Here is a 19,882-nt window from a genome sequence, read left to right on the forward strand (position 1 = left end):
GCCGAATCAAAGATATAATTTTGCTACAAGGATGTTAACAATGTACTGATACTTATATCCGATTGATAAACTACATTGCATTAATCATATGTTTAATTGATTATTGGGTCTGTTATCTAATCATACAGTATATATAAGACATTTTAACATAAATATTTCAAGAAATTTAATTCCAACATGATTACAGATTTTCTAACTTCTAAACCCTTCTTTTCTTACGGGTGAATTGAATTTGGTAATTGTCATGATTATAGGATCAGCATCAATGTGTTTTATATTGGGCATGTATAATATACCTTGCAAATATATTACTTTCTATATACATGTGTGGATGTGGGAGCATGTGTGTGTATTTGTTCCTGAGTACAATTAACAGTTGTGGCAAAAGAAGTTTATAAAATGATTTAATGATTGAAGCTTACTATTTGTCTGCCATTGATATTATTTTTTTTAAAGGTCATATCAAACATATACAAATACAATGGTTACAAATACAAGAACATAGAAAATATCAAAGAATAATGAAATACATATAAAAATTGACTTAAATATTACATTTAAGGGCCAAACATTTATCATAATGATACAAATTATATTTGTACCCAGAATAATATTTTTTTAGGAGTAATTATCAAATTATAGCACATTTTTGCAAAATATGCATAAATTTGCATAATTAATTAGCCGCAACAGAAATAACAATTTTTTCTGAATGGTACATGTTATGTATGCAGGATTTTGCAGTATCCACATCGGTGAAAGTGAATATTATAAAAGAATATTGTAGAAATAAGATTATAAATAGTCAATTTGGCAGCCATTTTGTTTATGCAAATTAGGTGGTAAAAACATGAAAAATTGGCTTGGGAACCGGTCTTATCAGATTCAGCACATTCAAAAATAGACCGGTTCCCAACTTTTACCCCAAAATGCTTCTTGAACTCAAATTTTCCCCATATTAGTCTTGTCTATACTTTCTCCCATACGTGTACTGTATCAAAGCAATAGCTTTGATCCAGCTGAGGCATGGCGGCTTGTCATTGTTCAAAACCCACCTTCACCCGACAAAGGAAACTATAATTTGTATAGTGTCGAAAATCTGTCTATCTGACGGTCAATCGGATCGGGGTCGCCCTAGCCACTAACCCGTCTCTGTGGCCTAGTGGTTAAGGCACCGGCGTTCAAAGCTGGGGGCCCGGGTTCGATTCCCGGCAGAGACATTTTTTCGGCATCACCAATTTTTCCAAAGGGTAGATAGCTCTGGGGAACCTTGATTTAAGCTACGCCTACCATTGTTCTCTTCATCCATTTCTTTCACACAATATATATATATATATATATATATGCAAATGTCAGAAATTATGTATAATTATAATGATAGTAATATATATACATACATATGAAATCGCATTTATTATTGATGTCATGTTTTCGATTTTTTTTAAATAATACTGAGCCATATTATATCTGTACAGTGATCATATTAATATGTGCGTACTCTATTATTAAGATCATTTAATACTTTTATCATTATCACCATCACGTGCTTTTAATTTCCAGATACTGAAATGCGTTATAGTTGCAATCATATGCGGATTGATTATACTAGATACTTGGGCATATTTGGCGGCTACATTCTTTAACACGATTTCTAGGATAGCAATCATACCGCTTCCTAAATCGAGTTACATCAATTCAACGACCCGAAGACGGCAGGTGAATTACACTATTCGATATAGAAAGGCTGAACATTTAAACCATTCATCTCTTTATCTCTTCTCGGATGAGGGAGAATGTCAAGGACTTTTCTGTAAATGGTCTACAATGCCTGGTGCCACTAGAGAACTTTTCAAGTGGGCTCCTGAGGTAAGCTGATCCTCATAGCCCCTTTTCTTCAACGTCTCATAGCAATTAAAACTTTATGCATGCCAAATCTATTAACTGAACAATCCACTTTTTCTTTCATTTGTGACGAAAACTGACAATTTATTGAATTTCTGACAAAGACTATTATTAAATTGAAGATTTCTGACATGTCTGATGTCATGGACCTGGGAAGCAGAGGGTGTTGGGGGTGCTGAAATTTTCCTTGGGGTGCTGCGAGTATTATTTTCCATAGGCAGCACCCCCACGAAATCAGGTTCCCCCTGTATTTTTTTAAATATGTTATAATGTACATAATGATCACATCCGACAATCACAAATCATTTACTACTGTCCCTTCCCTCCTAACGCGACTCAATCAAGCTCCGGCACTCCGATACAGACGTGGTCGCGCGCGATACGTGATAACCATACACACTACTCGATATCAGGGAGGGACATATATATGGTTGTGGTTGGACTTGAAGATTTTATGTCGAATCAAGTGTGTGCGCGCCCGACTGCCCGTGTTTTGTATAAACAATTACAAGTCAAACAATAGAAATCAAATTCACAGTCTATTTCACCCTGCCCCATGGCCCTGGGAAGCAGGGGTGCTGGGGGTGAAGCACCCCCAAAATTTTTGGGGTGCTGCGTGTGTTATTTTCCATAGGCAGCACCTGGAAATCTGGTAGGTATGATAAACGACAGAAATGTCATGAAAATGAATGTTTTGTAGAACCCCCTCTACTTCAGTATTTTCCGACACAGTACTTGAAATAGTATTTAAATTCACCGTTTGTCAGATCGGAGAACCAAATATTTTCTGCTCGCGCTTGGCGAGCGCAATATTTATTTTTATAATAATAAAAATGTATTTAGAATGCCCAGATACTAGGTCTAAATCTAAACACGCGCACGCTTTTTTATTCAGATACGCAGCTTGTTTTTTGGGGGTACTCCGGGCTGAAAATATTTATATCAAATACATTTTATCAAAACAAATTTTATCAAAATCTGATAACAAATAGATAAGTTATTTAATTTTGGAGCTTAGCAACATTTTGTGAAAATGGTGATATGCATGTCGTCATGAATATTTAATCGGTGGGTTGATGATGTCACACCCCCACTAACCTTTCTCTTATAATTTTTTTATCATACCAGTGTGAATGATATGTCTCCCTTATAATGAAATAAGTTGCAGCAAAGAATATCTAATTAACTAAATCAGTCGTCAATTCAACTGTTTTGGTTCTTGAAGGGAAAATATTGAATAATCCTGATTATATATAATAAAATACAAAAGAACAAGTGGGGATATGACATCATCAATTTGCTCATTGAATATTAATGAAGACATGCCTAAAACTCTTTCACCGGAATAATGCTAGTCTTTAAAATGCAAAAGCTTTGATATTCCTTGTCTGATTTTGATTACATCTTTATTATTTTGTTCGTCTGATTTTTCTTTATCTGGTCAAACCATATTACATTTAGTATGGAGTACCCCTTTAAATGTCCTTTAATTATAAAGTTTCAGATCAGATTATCAAAAAAATTCTGCTAGCGCTTCGCTCACAATATCAATATAGGAACTTATCCAATTACCCATCATTTTCTTGATTTACAGAACATGAATAAAATGTCTCGTTTTTAGGTCTGAAATCTCAATTTTGTTTCCGCTTGCGCTTTGTGCTCGCATCAATTGTATAGGTATATACCTATCCTGTTCATGATTAGAAAATAGCTTAAGATGTCCCGTTTTTAAGCCTGAAATCTCATTTTTATTTCCGCTCGCGCTTTGCGCTCGCATCAATTGTATAGTTATATACCTATCCTCTTTATGATTAGAAAAGTGCTTAGAATGTCTCGTTTTTTGGTCTGAAATCTCAATTTTGTTTCCGCTCGCATCAATTGTATAGATATATTAATATATATCCTGTTCATTATTACAAAAAGTGCTTAAAATGTCCAGTATTTAGGTCGGAATGTCAAATTTTTCAGCTCGCGCTTCGCGCTCGCATTATTTGATTGTTGATATATGTATTGTCTTCATGGGTAACTGCAAACAGTCCTTATAATACGTCCCTTTCAATCAGGCCAGAGCGTATATAACAAATAAGTTATTATTTGTTACATACGCATCTTGTTCAGGACCACAAACATTGCTCAAAATGTTAAATTTTCAGGTCAAAATACATGACATTTTCTAAAGAAATTGCTCGCGCTTCTTGCTAGAATGATCTAATTATATATCTATATTCTTATATATATATATATATATATATACATATGTATATATATATATATAGATATATATATATATATATATGTGTGTGTGTGTGTGTGTGAGGGTGTGTGTGTGTAGTGCCTTTAGATGTGTGTGTGTATAAAAGAACAATTGAAAACTCAATCGCCCCCCCCACCTTTGAGGAGAGATTTCAGCACACCCACTGAAAAAATCGTTCCCAGGTCCCTGTCTGATGTGTAAACTTTTACAATAATTTGACATAAAGTACAATATAAATTACATTAAGGAGGCGTATATACGTGGTTAATACTAAAGGTCCTTTAACAGACCATTGGGGCACATTATTTTCGGCGTGTGTGAATCTTATCTCAGACTTTTTGCTGTATTATAATAAAGACAGTCTGAGTACGATTAGTGAAATATAAGTAAAGTCAGCCAAATGCATATCTTTGGACTTCAACCCATGTAACAAAACTCCCAAGACAATTCAAACGTTATTCAATATATCTAGTCTTGATATTGTTAATGAGATCATTGCGTATACAGAACTGTGTTCTTGTCCTAGGAGGCCTTTGGCCCGTTGCAGAAAACTTCTCAATCAAATGCAATTAACAAAAAATCAAACATAACTCGATTTCTAGCCAATCCAAAGCGCGCTTTCACTTCTTACACTAGCTGTATACTGTCTGAAACAGTCTAGACCACCGATTTGAAAGAATGGTCCATTTGGTTTTTATACGGGTGGGTGACACTCTTTTTTTTATATTAATCTTATCCTCTCCTTTGTCCAAAATACTGTTTGTGCTATAAATATTTTACATATGCTATTGTATTGGGGAAAATATGAAACAGTTATAATTCTAATGCACTTATCAATGTGATATCAAAACAGATATTTGAGAAAGTTCCCCTGCACTTCCTTGGAAACTTCAAAAATCCATGTTGGTTACGGAACGAGACGGAACTCAACTGTCTTCCCTACTTCTACGTGATAGGGACAAGTAAGTGCGGTACGACAGATATCTGGACGAAGATCTTGTCTCATCCTGATGTTATTAATGTCCCAAAAGAACCACATTGGTGGGGACCCCGTCGCCTTGGTTACACTGGAACACCAATTCATGGGAAAGAGGGTGGGTAGAATGTTCCTTTTGAATTCTAATAGCATGATAAAATCTTAATGATCGTACTCCTATTAGTATTATCATAACGTTTGCTAATGTACAGTGAACTGTACATGCACTTTTTTATCGCTTGTTTAAGTTATTTAATGAATTTCAAATCCGCGGTTAAATAAAATGAGTGATCTCGTGGCGATGTATTTCAGTTCAAACGAGTCAGTTATGCCTAGTGCTTATGGGCATTTTCACCACAGATGGACACAGAGGCATAAAAATCAAGTTGATATTCATGTAAAAAATGCTTTATGTTTTTTAATAAAACAAGACCTGAAGTTTCTGAGACAATATTTTTTTTCCGACTCTGGCAGCCATTTTTTATTTCAAAATGGCTGCAAAAGTATGGATTCAAATTAGTGTTGAAAATAGTATATTGATAAATATTTTGTTTTGACAGATTTTTAAAGAACAGGTTTGATCATGATGTTTTCGCCTGTGATTTAGCTTGCTATTATAACACTTTTTAAAATCCCACAGAAAGAAACACCAGTAATTCATTCATCTGATAAAAAAACATTGATGAAGTATGTGATATGGTATGTAATGTCAGTTACCGAAAACATGAACTTTTTTTTCTCATTTCCTGGAAAAGAGGATATATTATATGAAACTTGGTAGATTTCCTCTCTAGGTAACACCCCTCCCTTCTACACCAAAATTAAAGATTATCAATTTACAATGAAGCCATAGGGTACCATTAAATATATGTAATGTCAGTTACCAAGTGGAAAATGTAAGGTCAGTTACCGAGATGTAATGTCAGTTACCATGATAAAACGTTGGTTACCAATATTGAAATGCAAATATGTGGTCAATTTTATGGTAAAGAAATATTGTATACTTGTTATTTAAGTCAAGTCACACCAGAAGGAGCTTGCTATTGACTTTTAAAAGGTATACCAGTTCACAAGGAATACTATATGAAATTATGAAGGCAGTTGCATTCCCATCGTGCAAAAAAAATTACTATGAAATTGTTTTGTACATGCACTTACCAAGTACCTAATTGTTTGTATCAGACAATTTTTTGTTTGGTTTTCGGGGGGGGGGGGGGTAGGGGGTACTTTTCCCAACCTATTTCCTAAATCTGCAACATTTTTAAAGCTTAACATTGTGATGAAGGGGATTTCCAGGGTCCCTTTTTTAGTTTCTAGGATTCTTTTGAGCATTGCCTCGCTAAAAGTAAATTCCTGGTTTTTATACCTGTTAGTAGTGTGGATGTGTGATACAATTTTGTTTTTCGTTTACAAGTATAGATGAAAAGTGAAATTTGACAGTTCTGATCAATGTTGCATGGATCTACTGAAACTGTGGTGTTTTTTTCTAATTTACAAATAGTTCAGTTTCAGTTTAGAAGCTGGAGTTTATTTTTGTTGACAGCTTATAAAAGATATTTGCAAAGAAAATGATTAAACAAATTATGAAGAGAATTGAAATCCGACAGATATGAACAAGCATTGCTTGCACTGACCAGAATAGAAATCAATAAAACTACATGGCTGCATGAGATTCGGGGGAGGAGTACATGTAGCCTAGGGGAGGAGACCCTTATTCATTTTGCCTTTTTTGAGGGGAGGGGGAGGTTGGAGAAGGAAAGGGTTTAAAAAGTCAATATAAAACTGATGAATATATTATGGGTGTATAGTCAGAAAAATCGATGTGTACAGTCAATGCAATATTAAATTACTATAGGAAAACATGTAGCTGCTATGACCCCACCCCCCCCCCCGAGTAAGTAAAACATACATTTCTTATCTTTTGATAATTAAAAATGTGAAGTATTATGAAACTTTTATGATTTAAAAAAGCCTTACATATAAGTACCAAGAAAATTTGCCTTTGAAAATCATATAGCACTGGTAAATGTTAATGTGTATTGTCAGTTACCGACAAGTATAATAAAAATGTTCAAATCAAAGAAAGGAATTAAGAAAAAAAAAAGTTTTTCATTGAAATGTTCCTAAAAACTCGGGTATACTTCCACATCAAGCTCACTTTCATGTGAATCCCTGCACAGAAGATACAATGCAATGATTCCACACATTTGACTTCCATGTGTTATCTCTATGGCAAATTAAGTGTAATGTCAGTTACCGTAATGTCAGTTACCAGCATGGTTGTGGAAAAATTATCATAGTCCCCAAAAGACAAAAACAAATTTTTTAATATTTTGACACATCTTAGCCTAGTAACGGAGGTATAATTACATATTCAAATTATTACTCTATCTACTCAGGGACATGAGATATTTCAATTTTAATGAACACCCTGAAATTGCATGTCCTTTTGCGTAATGTCAGTTACCGACACATTTTTGCTTGCTGATGCGTAAAAAAATGTGGTTACATAGGAAAACTTAGTATCAGAGTATACAGCAAGGTTCACTTTATTAACTCTATCAAAAGCAAACTCCCATCATTTGTTGTTTAAGAGATACACACAATGAAAGGTGTGAAAACATTGTGCCGTGTAATGTCAGTTACCGTGAAAATGCCCTTATGCTTTATACCCAGACGCATTTAAAGCCATTAGCATTACGAATTCAAACATGCATTATTTGTTTTATAAAACGAATTGGCAGTATAAACTGGTTGTGGGCGTTTGTTAGGGCCCCTCCGAGATTCCTTTAACAGTTCAGTTCAGTTCAGTTCATTTATTCATTTCTAAAAAAGGCAATGAGTACAGATATATATATAGAAAAATACACTTCGAATAAATACATCAGTATTTAAAAAAATGTAAACACGCAAAAAAAAATACTTAAGATAAATACAATAATATTCGTGTATAATTAGGCCTATGTACAGTAATAATATGAGAAACGAAAAGGAGGACTTAAAATAAAGCCAATAGTGGCCTTGTGAATTAAAGTCTCCTAAAAATAATAAATGCTAATTTGGAGGCTACTTAGTATATACAATAATCAAAGCATATATGAGAACTTAGGTTACAAAAGTAAATGGATTAAAAAAAAGGACATACGGTATAACATAAGCAAAAAAATTATGGCAAATCGTCTATAATATTGTAACATAGCTGCAAAATTAGAAATATTTTGAATAAAAGTATTGTTTTAATTTTCTTTTAAAGAGGGAAAGAGACTTGCATGTGCGAACAAATTTCGGAATAGAATTCCAGATTGTTGGGAAGCTGAAACGTATAGCTTTTTGTACATAGGACTTTCCTACTTTCCATAAATGAAACAAATTACTTATACGTGTAGTGTGACAATGTACAACATTATTGATACAAAGCATTTTACTGATCTTATTTGGTAATAGTTTTTTAAAGTAGAAAAATCCCAATATTGCAACTTGATATTGATAAAGATGGAAAACATTCAAAGTATTAAGTTTACGGAATAAAGGAGTTGAGGGTGAAAGGTAATGACTGTCGATGCATATACGAACTGCACTCTTTTGTAATTTAAATAGTTTATCTAATTTGGATTTACTGCAATTACCCCAAACAGCAATACAATAAAGAATGTGTGATAATATTAACGAATTGTAAATAGAGAGTAATGCAGGATTAGGAAGAAAACTTCTTAATTTATACATAATTCCAGTACATTTCGATACTTTAGTAGTTAAATAGTTTATATGTGAATCCCAATTCAAATTTTCATCAACATGAGCCCCTAAAAAACAAACAACTTTAGACTTAGATAATTGGATTGAATCAATACTTAGAGTAAGATCATTACATATATTGCTTGCATTAGATAATTTGTTATGAAAGTATATAAACGATGATTTATCAATGTTTACCACCAGTTTGTTGGCTTTAAACCATCGGGATACATGTAGTAATTCAGAATTAATGTTTTCATTTATATATTTAAAGTCTGGTTGAGTATAAAAAGTGTAGTATCGTCTGCATACATTATGAAATCAAATTTACTAGATGACATTACAATATCATTAGCGTAAATGAGAAAAAGCAAGGGACCTAATATCGAACCTTGGGGGACTCCATGTTTAACTAAGCTATAAGTAGATGATTTATTGTTTAAGTGTGTAAATTGATAACGATTATGTAAGTAATTTTTAAACCAGAACAATGGAAGCCCACGTACACCATAATATTGTAATTTGGTTAACAAAATATTGTGATTTACTATATCAAATGCCTTGGAAAGGTCAATGAATATTCCTACCCCAAACTTATTAATGTTCAATGCCGATACCACTTTATCCTGAAGGTCTATTATAGCATGACATGTGGAATGATTCCTTCTAAATCCATATTGGTTATCAGTTAGTATATTATTAAGTATAAGGAATGAGTACAAACGATTATATATACATTTTTTAAATAATTTTGAGAAGCATGGTAATATTGAAATAGGTCTGTAGTTTTTGCAAATATGTGGATCTTCTTTTTATAAACTGGTACAATTTTAGCAATCTTTAATCAAAAATTTCATCAATCATCTTACATGAACAATGAACAAATTCCATTAACTCTGTGAATTTCTCAAAAAATGAGGCATCACCTGATGGAGGTCGATAAACACAGAAAATCTTTTTGAAAAGGCAGTCGTAATTGAATACATATCAGTTCAAGGTCTGGATTTTCAAAATCTTTACGCCTAACATATTGCAAATTACGTGATATGTAAATAGCTACACCTCCTCTGGAACGTGTTCTATCATTTCTTTCAATTATTAAACCTTCCATATGTAGCTCATTGTCACTTATGCTTTCGTCACAAAATGTTTCATTCAAACAAAGAATATCAATTTTATTATTGGCAAGCAAATGCGATAATGGGTCTATTTTACTGACTAGGCTACGGATATTCAAGAATATGAATTTAAGTCCTTTTTGTAGGGCAGGAATCTGGCCATCGCATAAGTTTATAATTCTACATTTCTCTGAAACGTCTGTGCGAGGTTTACATCCTTGTATTATTTCATGCAGTCTGTGAGAATTAACAGAGTTTGAAGAGAGTTGCACGGGATTCCCGGCTAAGTCTTCCTTGCCAAATTCTTAGTAATTCCTGTCATAATTACAGAATTTTGATTTATGTCCAAGTTGTTTGCAATTGTGACAACGGATTTTAGATTCGAAGTGGCAATTGCGTTGTTTGTGATTCAGTTCGCCGCAGTTGAAGCAGCCTTTGTACGTCGAGTGCGCATGCCATGGTTCGTTGAATAGTGCATTGTCACTATCACTAGGATGGGCTCGGCGGGGGTGTGTTGCGTGTCCATCTCGCTCATTGGTCGATTGAAGTGGGCGTGTCTCACTTTGTAAACATTGACGATCAGCGAGCTTAGGCATCGATGCTGTGACATCCGCGTACCGGCGTGATTGAGGAGGACTGGTGATCGGCTCATACAACTGGTGTTGTGGAGCATGACGACGATCTCTCTCTTATCATTACCAAGTATGCTAAGAGTTTGAGAGTAAAAATCAATGAATGATGTGACATCTGATGTACTTGGCTTTCTATAAAAAACACTTATTGTCAAATTATCCTTTTCATGTCTAAATAAATCAATAAATAAGTATTTACATGTTTCTGTATCTGCAGACAGAAAAATATCATTTCTAACAGAGAAAGTTATATCAGTTTTAATGAAAAAACAAACGCCACCACCTCTGCCTGTTACTCTATCAAAGTTTACAAAATCATAACCATCTTAGTGAAATGGAATTAAAGGTGTGCCGGATATCCATGTTTCTGATATAGCTATTACCGAAAATCTATTTTCTAGAGAAGACAAGAAATCTGAAATGCTATCAAAGTTTTTATGAAGACTACGCGCATTGAAATGTATCAGACTGAAATCATTATTATTTTGAAAATGTACATTGAACTCTGACGGTGCATAATAACTAGAAGTATATGCATTTGATAAACAGTTTACATTAAGTTCTGGATCAAGATCAACAAGAGGATCACTCATATATATAAAAGTGTGTTTACTTTGCTGTTATCATAGACTCTGAATACAATACTTAAGAAATATATAAAGAAGAGGATTGCAGCTTTGCATAATGCAATATTGTAACAACTCATGTATAAGTAATAAAAAAGAGATGATGAAAGTTGGTTTATAAGTCCTTTCATCACAATAAAATCACAGAAATGTAAACTTTGAGTTTGACATATAAAACAATATAATACAAAAATATGATTGAACAGCATAAATAAGTATTAAAATGTTTGATCAATCAATTACAAAGATTAAAAAAGGTTACATACAAATAACAATAACGATAACAGTTTAAATCAATTAATTCCAAATGAGGAATATATATCACAAAATGTTATACAAAATGAAAATGGTAAAAGTTCACTTTGACTTAATAAATAAAGAGAAAGTTCCTCCCAGGAGATTTAGTTGTTTGTTTTGCTTACACTTTCCATTATGATTATTGTTCTCATAGTTTTCTCAGATCATCTTCATTTCTTATGACCTTTTTCCTATGTTCATTTCCTTTCAGTAGAACGATTATTCTACCATCGTTGCTCCAGGCAGCTTCAACATTGGGATGACTTCTCGTGGAGGTCAGGAGTTTTTGATTTGTAGTTGTAAGATCTTCAACTATCGCTCTTTTCTGTCCTTTCAATTTTCTTCTGTTTGCTATCACTTCTTGGCGTTTTCGATAGGACTTGAATTTCACTATGATTCCGCGTGGTGATTTAAGTGCCGTTCCGGCTTCTGGAGCTTGCTCTGGTGGACCAACTCGGTGGCTTCTTTCTATGTCTTCAAGCTTGAGGTCGACCTTGAGGGTATCCTTGACAATCTTCATCACTATATTGTCTGTACTTTCACCTTTTCTCTCAGGACATCCAAAAAATCGAAGACAGTTCCGACGTGCAATATTGTTCTTGTGCGTTGATGCTCTGGCTGATCCCTTTCATCTTGTCTGTCTGCTCATTTACTCTTTTCTTTAGGCCTTCTATTTCCTTTTCTTTGGTAGCTTTGCTGATCTGTATAAAGTCCATTATCTCTGATTCCTGCTTTTCAATAGTTTCTTCTAGGACTCTAATCTTCTTGTTAATTGAGTCATGAACCAATGCTATAAAGCCTTTGTTCTGTAGGAGGTCCTTAATGACTTCTTCTGTGAGAGTTGAGTTTTCCTTTGAACGTGATCTGGTGGTCACAGGAGAGGTTGACATGCTGGACAATCGGAAGCTTATCTTGAGTAGATTGGAAAGTCTTGCTATTGAAAACAGCACAATGGAGTTAAGGCCCAGGTCATTGAATGTTGCACTACTAGAGTTTACTGAACTGTGATATCTGTTTAAAATCAACTTGAAGTAAAGCTAACATCGAAAGTAGTATATGGGACCTCAGAGAAAATGATGACAAGAACTCAAATCCTTTAGATATAAATATCACTATAAATCCATATCATATGATACCATGTTGATTATCAAATGTCTCCTGGAGGGATGTATTCCAACACAAGTTACAACATTGTAGAAAAACAATTCAAATTCAGAGAGAAGTTGGTGTAAAATATCAGAGGTAAAAAACCTTGATGTATGCGCTCCAACTGTGTGCTCCAATATCTGAAAAGATTCCTTGGATCACATAAACATTACAAGTGTAGCCAGTACTCCTTGTAAAAACAAAATGGCTGCGAGATTTATCTTTGATCAAAAGCATTTCAAAAACGCATGGTCGGAACTTCAAGTTGCGTAGAATTAAAACATTAACACGTGACTTCCATACGCACACGTCATTGGTTATCCCTTGAGAGCGTTAATTGATGTGAATAATAATATTTGCAAAACACAATTTATGTTTACATTATTGTATTTTTTTTATTTGGTGGGCTCCACACTCTAGAGCAGATTCAACAAGTTTGGTAAGATATTAATCTATTCATTTTTCTATGTTTCACATCTCAATTCATGCAAAGGAAATTGAAAAAACAGATTTGTTTCGAAATTTCATTTTTAGTTGGATATGAAAAAAAAAACACGATTATACAACTTGAACAATAGAGCCCCCATTTCTGGACATAGTAGCCTGTATACCTTTAAATTCGATGGTATGCAGCAAAAATGGTTTCACTCAACATACCCAATCATGAACGCTATTCTAGCTAATATTATATCAGTTATTTCATTTCTATTGCAGTATTGGCCATACGAAAGCTCACAGGAGGGGAGGATGACAGCTCTTTGGAATGGTATCTTAATCTATACAAATCTTTAGGAGTTCCCAAAATAATAAGCAATAATGTCACAGCAGCAAAGGGAATTCCTTACTATCATAAAGTTTTTGGTAAGTGGTAAGTAATGTCCGTGTAAATTCAGTATATTTGCTTACGGTTGGGGGACAAGACGGCGTATATAAAGGCCCAATCATAGGAAGCCTGTGGCGCCACCATTGGTCAGAATTTGGAAGTGTTCCCGATGAGTGTTAAAAAAACCATGGCAATGCACTTCTTCCTTTCTAGAGAGAGAAAGAAATATGAACGTCACATTTTGTTGCGATAAGTAATCATCACCCGTTTCACCTTCTGGTGTACATTCTAAATTGCATGGATTTAAATCATCCAAGCTTTATTGATAAAATGTTATAATTAGGATTCAAAGACAATTTAGTATTCAATAGCGCCCTAACCGCAATCGATCAGGAGCTTTTTTAAATCTATATATGCAATTTAGAAAGTCGAATATCTATCACGTGTTCTGATTGTAATCTTTTCTATTAAATTTTTTTTTTCATGTAAAAAAAAATTTCTTTGTTATTTTTTGTTTTTCATTTTCTTCCTTTCCTATATATTTTTAGGTGATGCCTCGATATCTACTAGCTACACCATTGGGATGGATTGGACTAAGATTTTCCCAAACGCTTCGGAGCCCGTGTATACAACTGCACAACTTCTCCGAGCAGTACAACCTAATGCAAAAATCATCCTTATGGTTAGAGATCCAACAGTAAGGTAAGTTTTTTTTATATTTGTTTAGTGGCCCATATTGTGATCTTCGCCTTAATTTGGTTTTTACCATGGACCTAATAGGTCCATGGTTTTACTCAAAATAAAGAAGGATTTTATTCCACAATTTAATGGAATACTTGGTGTCATCTTCCCAATTCTTTATATTAATGAAAAGGATAACATACCAAAGAATCAGGAAAACCAGGAAAAATTTTTTTTTCCCAAAGCGTAACAATATTATTCTCATTGATCAATCACAAATTTCACTGTAAAAAGAAAATCACATTTGTGGGAAAACTTTGAATGCAAAAAAATGGTCTGAAATGTCATCCAATTAGGGCAGACCGGATGAAATAAATCCTGAACCTGAAAGCATTTGAAACAAAAATTAACGGTAAAATGTGCTTTAAAAAAAAATTGTTATATAATTCAGCAGGCGATCATTTCCCATTCTTTCTTTAAAGATACATAATGTGTGAACACGTGTTTAAATAGTTAATTTGAATGGAATGAGTCACATTTATGACGCGTAATGTTTAGTTCTCATTATTTTTTCTGCCATTAAATTTCAGGGCAATCTCATATTATTGGTATAGCTACAGAAGTGGAAATTCGAAAGGTTTCCACGATCTCACGGTCAAACAAATTGGATGTTTAAGAGACTGTCTTCAGAAACATAATATTCGCTACTGTGCATATGCGTCAGGTTGTGTAAGTGTGTAATTTTTTATTTGATATTTAGAGATGTTTTGCGATTACCGTTGATATTTTTATGAATAATTTACTGAATAGAAATTTACTCTATTTCAAAAACTTTATTTATGTTGTCCTTTCCCCGATCTTTGACCGTATAGATAGGCCTTTGACAACGTTCCGGACTGCATTCACGATTAGTCGGTGCGCTGTCCCTTCAACTCTACCTCAGTCAAGTCAGTGATTTGCTTCCAAATCCATGGGGGGGGGGGGGTCGGAGGGACACTCACGTATGACAGTACGGGGATGTGCGATTCCATTTCACGCCTTGCCAGCTGTTCCAAAGGATATAATTTTCACCCTTTAACATTGAACAACTCGTTCTTCTCCGTTCCTAAGCCTCTCATTTCAGACGTTCGTTCTCGAAGACCCCTTTTCATGCTAAATTTTCAATTCCCAAAAGTAAACAGGAAATAGCCGAATATACATGATATAATTCAGGTTTAATTTCCTTAGCCTGGGGCTGTGCATTTCCAGGATTTAAACCTAACGACCTTTAATTTAACATTGAATTAAGATATTCAAATAGTGGGCCAGATGCATAAAAAATAGCTTTTGCTTGATTCCGTATGCATAAAAATGAGCGAGCTAATGCTTTCGCTAGAAAGTTCAAGCAATCGCTAACTGACTGCTAGCATTTCCTTGACCGTTAAGCTATTGCTAAAAAGCAAATGCATAAAGCAAGCATTTCGCTTGTGCGTTTAAGCACTTCCTTAGGTTTTTTCCAGCTCCGTCAGAGTAGCTTGAGCTTTTTTCAAATCATGTTTATGCACTTGAGAGAGAACCCCAAGGTGTCAGAGGCGTCGATCCGGGGGGGGGGGGGGGGGTTGTCAGGGGAGGGCGATCGCCCCACCAATGAAAATATTGGGGGGGGGGGCAAACATATCGCTTTGCCCCCCAATAATTCCGGATGTGCAAAAGTGAAACAAGATTGTAATGTTTCACAGAAATCTCCAAACGAGATTGAAATACACAACTCATTCTTTATTTAAAATCGTGCTCAAAATGTCCCCGTTTCAGATTGGAATACAAAAAATTTCACCTCGCGCTTCGCGCTCGCATCATTCTTTTTAATAGCAAAAATACATACTTTTCATGATTAAATAGATGAATAGAATGTCCCGTTTTCAGTTCTAAACCTTAATAGAACTCCTGCTTCGATTTGCAATAATCTTTTGTTGGACATATATTTTGTTCTTTATTAAAAACGTCCATTAAACTGTCATCGAAATATCAAAATTTTCAGCTCGCACGCTTCGCGCTCGCATATGTTGTTGTTTTAGATACCCATCTTAATCATTTGGTACCAAAATGCTTAGAATATCAAGCTTTCAGGTCAGAATATAAGGAAATATCTGCTCGCTCTCGGCACTCGCATTATTTGTGTAGTGAGATATGTATCCTCCTGAGTTACTACAAACAGTCCTAAACAGGTACCTTTTTCCTGTTTTTAGGTATTTTTTTGTTTTCTTCCTAATAAGTGCAAACCAAATGCCACAGACATACATTTATACAAAAGAAACGAATTAGTGAGACACCACGTCTGAGGAAAAGATGTTATAGGAAAGAAGTGGTAATTTGCACTTCCACACCTTTGTGTTAAACCGCTATCAATTGCTTTCTGAAGGCAAGAAAAGGGTTCAAGCACTAGCAAAGGGTGCATATGGAATAAACCAATCGCTGGATCATGATCTATTGCTTGGCTAGCTATTACTTGAGTTTGAAGCGATTGCTTGCCAGCACTTGCTACTTTTTAGGCATCTGACCCAATGACTAAATAAATTAAGTGTTTGGTAGGCCTACCGAAAAAGGCGTAAAAAAGCATTAAAGGGGAGTTCACCCAGAAAACATTTTATTGTAAAAATGGGAGGAAAAAATAATAAAAAAATACTGTCGAAGGTTTGGGAAAAATCCATCAAATAATTAAAAAGTTATTATAATTTTGATTAATTGATCTATGAAGTCTTATGCGAGCAGCATTCCTACATAGCGAATTGTTAAATATCAATGAATTGTCATTTCCTCGGATTGAAAATGTGTTTTACTGTACCTTTTGAATATCAATAGACAAATCTTTTAACATCCAATCATGAAAAGACAACAAAAATAAGTCATTATATTTACATAACATAATGGGGCAGCTGCTCAATTATGACGTCACAATACCAAAATGTTAAATTCTAATAACTTTCTCAATCGTTAACGGATTTCCCTGAAACCTTTCTCAATTCTTTTATCATTTTCTCTGCTAATTATACAACAGACATTACTTCAGGGTGAACCTTCCCTTTAAAACGAACATACATTTACTGAGGCTTTTCGACATGCACTACTTCGATGATAATCAGAACAGACGGACATGGAAAACGTACTAATAAATGAAGTTCCAAGGACTTATCACAATTATCCCATGTATACAATGCGGAAAAAATGCTAGCATAATGTTAATGTTGCAAACCAGAGACAACGCTCTACTTAATGTAGGAGTAATCTAACGAGGAGTGGGTTCACGATCTCATACTAATATCTTGTTTTATGAAAACAAGTTTCTTAATTTACATGGCATATTTGATCTCATCCTCGGTTGCATTTTGTATCAATTAAATAGATAAATAAAAAGAGAACTTCTACTTGCCCTTGCTTCGTTATGTGTTATAAATGACCAAATCCATTCTTACTATACAAGACAAGTTTCTTTTCTTCACTTGCCATTGGTCAAAACTAGTCTTCTGCTAAATCAATGTGTTTATACAGGGCCAAAATTATGGAACTCCCTTCCTACTTCGTTGCAGCAATCAGTAAGCCTTAGTGTTTTCGAAACAAGTTGAAGACAGATATACTGAAGAAATACTTAGATCGATAAACGAATGCCTGCTGGTATATCTTGTCTAACTATATAAATTGTATTTTTCCCATAATTATGCAAAATTAGAGCTCTACTACTCTTCACATTTTTTTCTCTTTAACCTCTTTTCTTTCTTCTTTTTGAATTTCAGATTCTTATACTTTAGGTCAAATAGAATTTGTTGGCATTTTTGTGTGTATCTTTTGTAAATATGATTATATACTTAGGTCATTCACTCCAATTTGTTTAATATTTTTGTTTGCTTGTTCTCATATGTTTTAAATGATTGATTATGTAAGTTTATAACAATCTGGCGGCCAATGGCCTAGAAGCTAAGCTTCTTAGTAGGTCATCACGTTTCTTTTTCATCTTATCTCATGAATCTTGCTATGTTCCATAATAATGTAGTGCATTTACCTTTGTTCTTTGCTATTTACTTGTATTGCAATGATTTACTGTTGATGTTGTTATCGGAATTGAAACCAAATAAAGATTTATTCGTTTATCTACAAAATTCCAACCATGCAAAACGCTTCAAAATCATCATTATAATAAAACCTTCAGTGTAATTTAATGATAGCCACCATTGTTTTCATTGATCACATTTTTTTGACAATAATTGTTTTAATTTGAGGTTTTCGCATGTTCAATTGTGTAATGGCCTGAACTGATGTTGAGTTGAAATGAAGCTATGAAATCTTGAATCTTCAGGCGATAAAATTGGCATAAGGAAAAACAAAAACTGACTATGATTATCATTTAATATTATTTAATATGATTATTATTTAATATATATATTTCCCCGTCCTCCTGTTAGCCCTATAGCTTATTTCCTGGACTAAAGGGTGGACTCTACTCGGTGTTCGCTCGTGATTGGATGGAAGCTTTTTCACGTGATGGAGTACTCGTCATTCGATTGGAGGATCTGGAGGCACACCCTCTTTCTACGTATAGAAAAATAATTGAATTTCTCGACTTAGGTAAGTCTAAGCCATTAGAAATGGGCATTTAAATTATTTAAATACCGTTAAAAATCAATGTAGGCCTACCGCAAGGATACATCGAAAAATGTATTTTTTGTACCCTGTAGAATCGAAAATCAACAAAATCGACATTACAACATGTGTGTTTTTCACCCTAACCTACTTTGCCAATTTTAGTAACACTTTAATTATTCTATCTTTATCCCCTTCTGCACAAGTGATTGAAATAACGAAATAACTCCAAATGACATTATCCCAGCAATTATCGTGCAGAAATATGCAAGAAAAAGATTTTTTCAGGGGTTTCGTTGGCATAGAATGCTGTTTCATACATCTTACAGATTTTGTTATGTTTTATGTAATTGTTATTTTTGACAGGACAACTGAGCGAAAAGGAAGAAAATGAAATCATCTACGCTCCTAAGAGGAACGTGAACAGAAGGAGGAAACAGATTCTTCCAGAAACCAAAAAACTTTTGGACGACTTTTACGCACCTTACAACAAGGATATGGCGCTTTTAATGAAAGATGACAAATTCTTATATCCTGTAACATAACCATGTTAACCACGTCCATTTCCCTACTTATCATTTTAGGTGTAAGCTTGAATAATGCTGTTGTATTTAATTTATTTATTTTCCACTATACTCGTTAACATTATTATTTTCTTTGATATAATTGTTATTAATATTATCATCGACATGCATCTGTAAATGTGAGGCCGAGCGTGTGTTTGTTTGAATGCATTCATAATATGTACAGAAGTGAGATGTTATTGACTTTATGGTACATATTTTGAGAATGTTGATAATATACATCCTTCCCTCAAATTACACTGCAAAAAATACCGGTGTTAATTTAACACCGGCTGGGTGTATATACAGTGCGTCTAAAAAAAAAGCCGTACACTTTTAAAATGGTTGCCAAATAAAGAAATTTACCACTTTGGGGGAATAAATATAAATATGGAAAGCCAATTAACTAAACTTTCAAATGAAACTTAAAAAATAGAAAAACTAGTCATGCTTGAGTGAGCACTACCCACTTAAACAAAGGGTATGAAAATTGGGCTGGGCAGGAATTAGCCTTCCAA

At 34.1% G+C, this 19,882-nt stretch overlaps 1 protein-coding gene across 1 annotated transcript; it reads left to right on the forward strand.

Moving 5' to 3' along the window:
• Window positions 1–1,563: 1,563 nt before the first annotated feature.
• Window positions 1,564–19,780, forward strand: LOC129272163 (carbohydrate sulfotransferase 15-like). The gene is made up of 7 exons (XM_054909393.2): window positions 1,564–1,866; window positions 5,010–5,250; window positions 13,401–13,547; window positions 14,058–14,211; window positions 14,781–14,919; window positions 18,624–18,786; window positions 19,168–19,780. Exons 1-7 carry the CDS (start codon window positions 1,825–1,827, stop codon window positions 19,344–19,346), a joined length of 1,065 nt encoding a protein of 354 aa, XP_054765368.2. The 5' UTR covers window positions 1,564–1,824; the 3' UTR covers window positions 19,347–19,780.
• Window positions 19,781–19,882: the final 102 nt, after the last annotated feature.

This window comes from Lytechinus pictus, chromosome 11 (assembly GCF_037042905.1).
Source record: "Lytechinus pictus isolate F3 Inbred chromosome 11, Lp3.0, whole genome shotgun sequence".
NCBI classification, from domain to species: domain Eukaryota; kingdom Metazoa; phylum Echinodermata; class Echinoidea; order Temnopleuroida; family Toxopneustidae; genus Lytechinus; species Lytechinus pictus.

What these genes read in the sequence shown, in the direction of transcription:
- LOC129272163 (XM_054909393.2), top strand. Translation starts at nt 1,825, where the DNA reads ATGCCTGGTGCCACTAGAGAACTTTTCAAGTGGGCTCCTGAG. An exon ending in TTACTATCATAAAGTTTTTG is followed by an intron (nt 13,548 to 14,057) that starts GTAAGTGGTAAG and finishes ATATATTTTTAG; the next exon opens with GTGATGCCTCGATATCTACT. An exon ending in GTGCATATGCGTCAGGTTGT is followed by an intron (nt 14,920 to 18,623) that starts GTAAGTGTGTAA and finishes TCCTCCTGTTAG; the next exon opens with CCCTATAGCTTATTTCCTGG.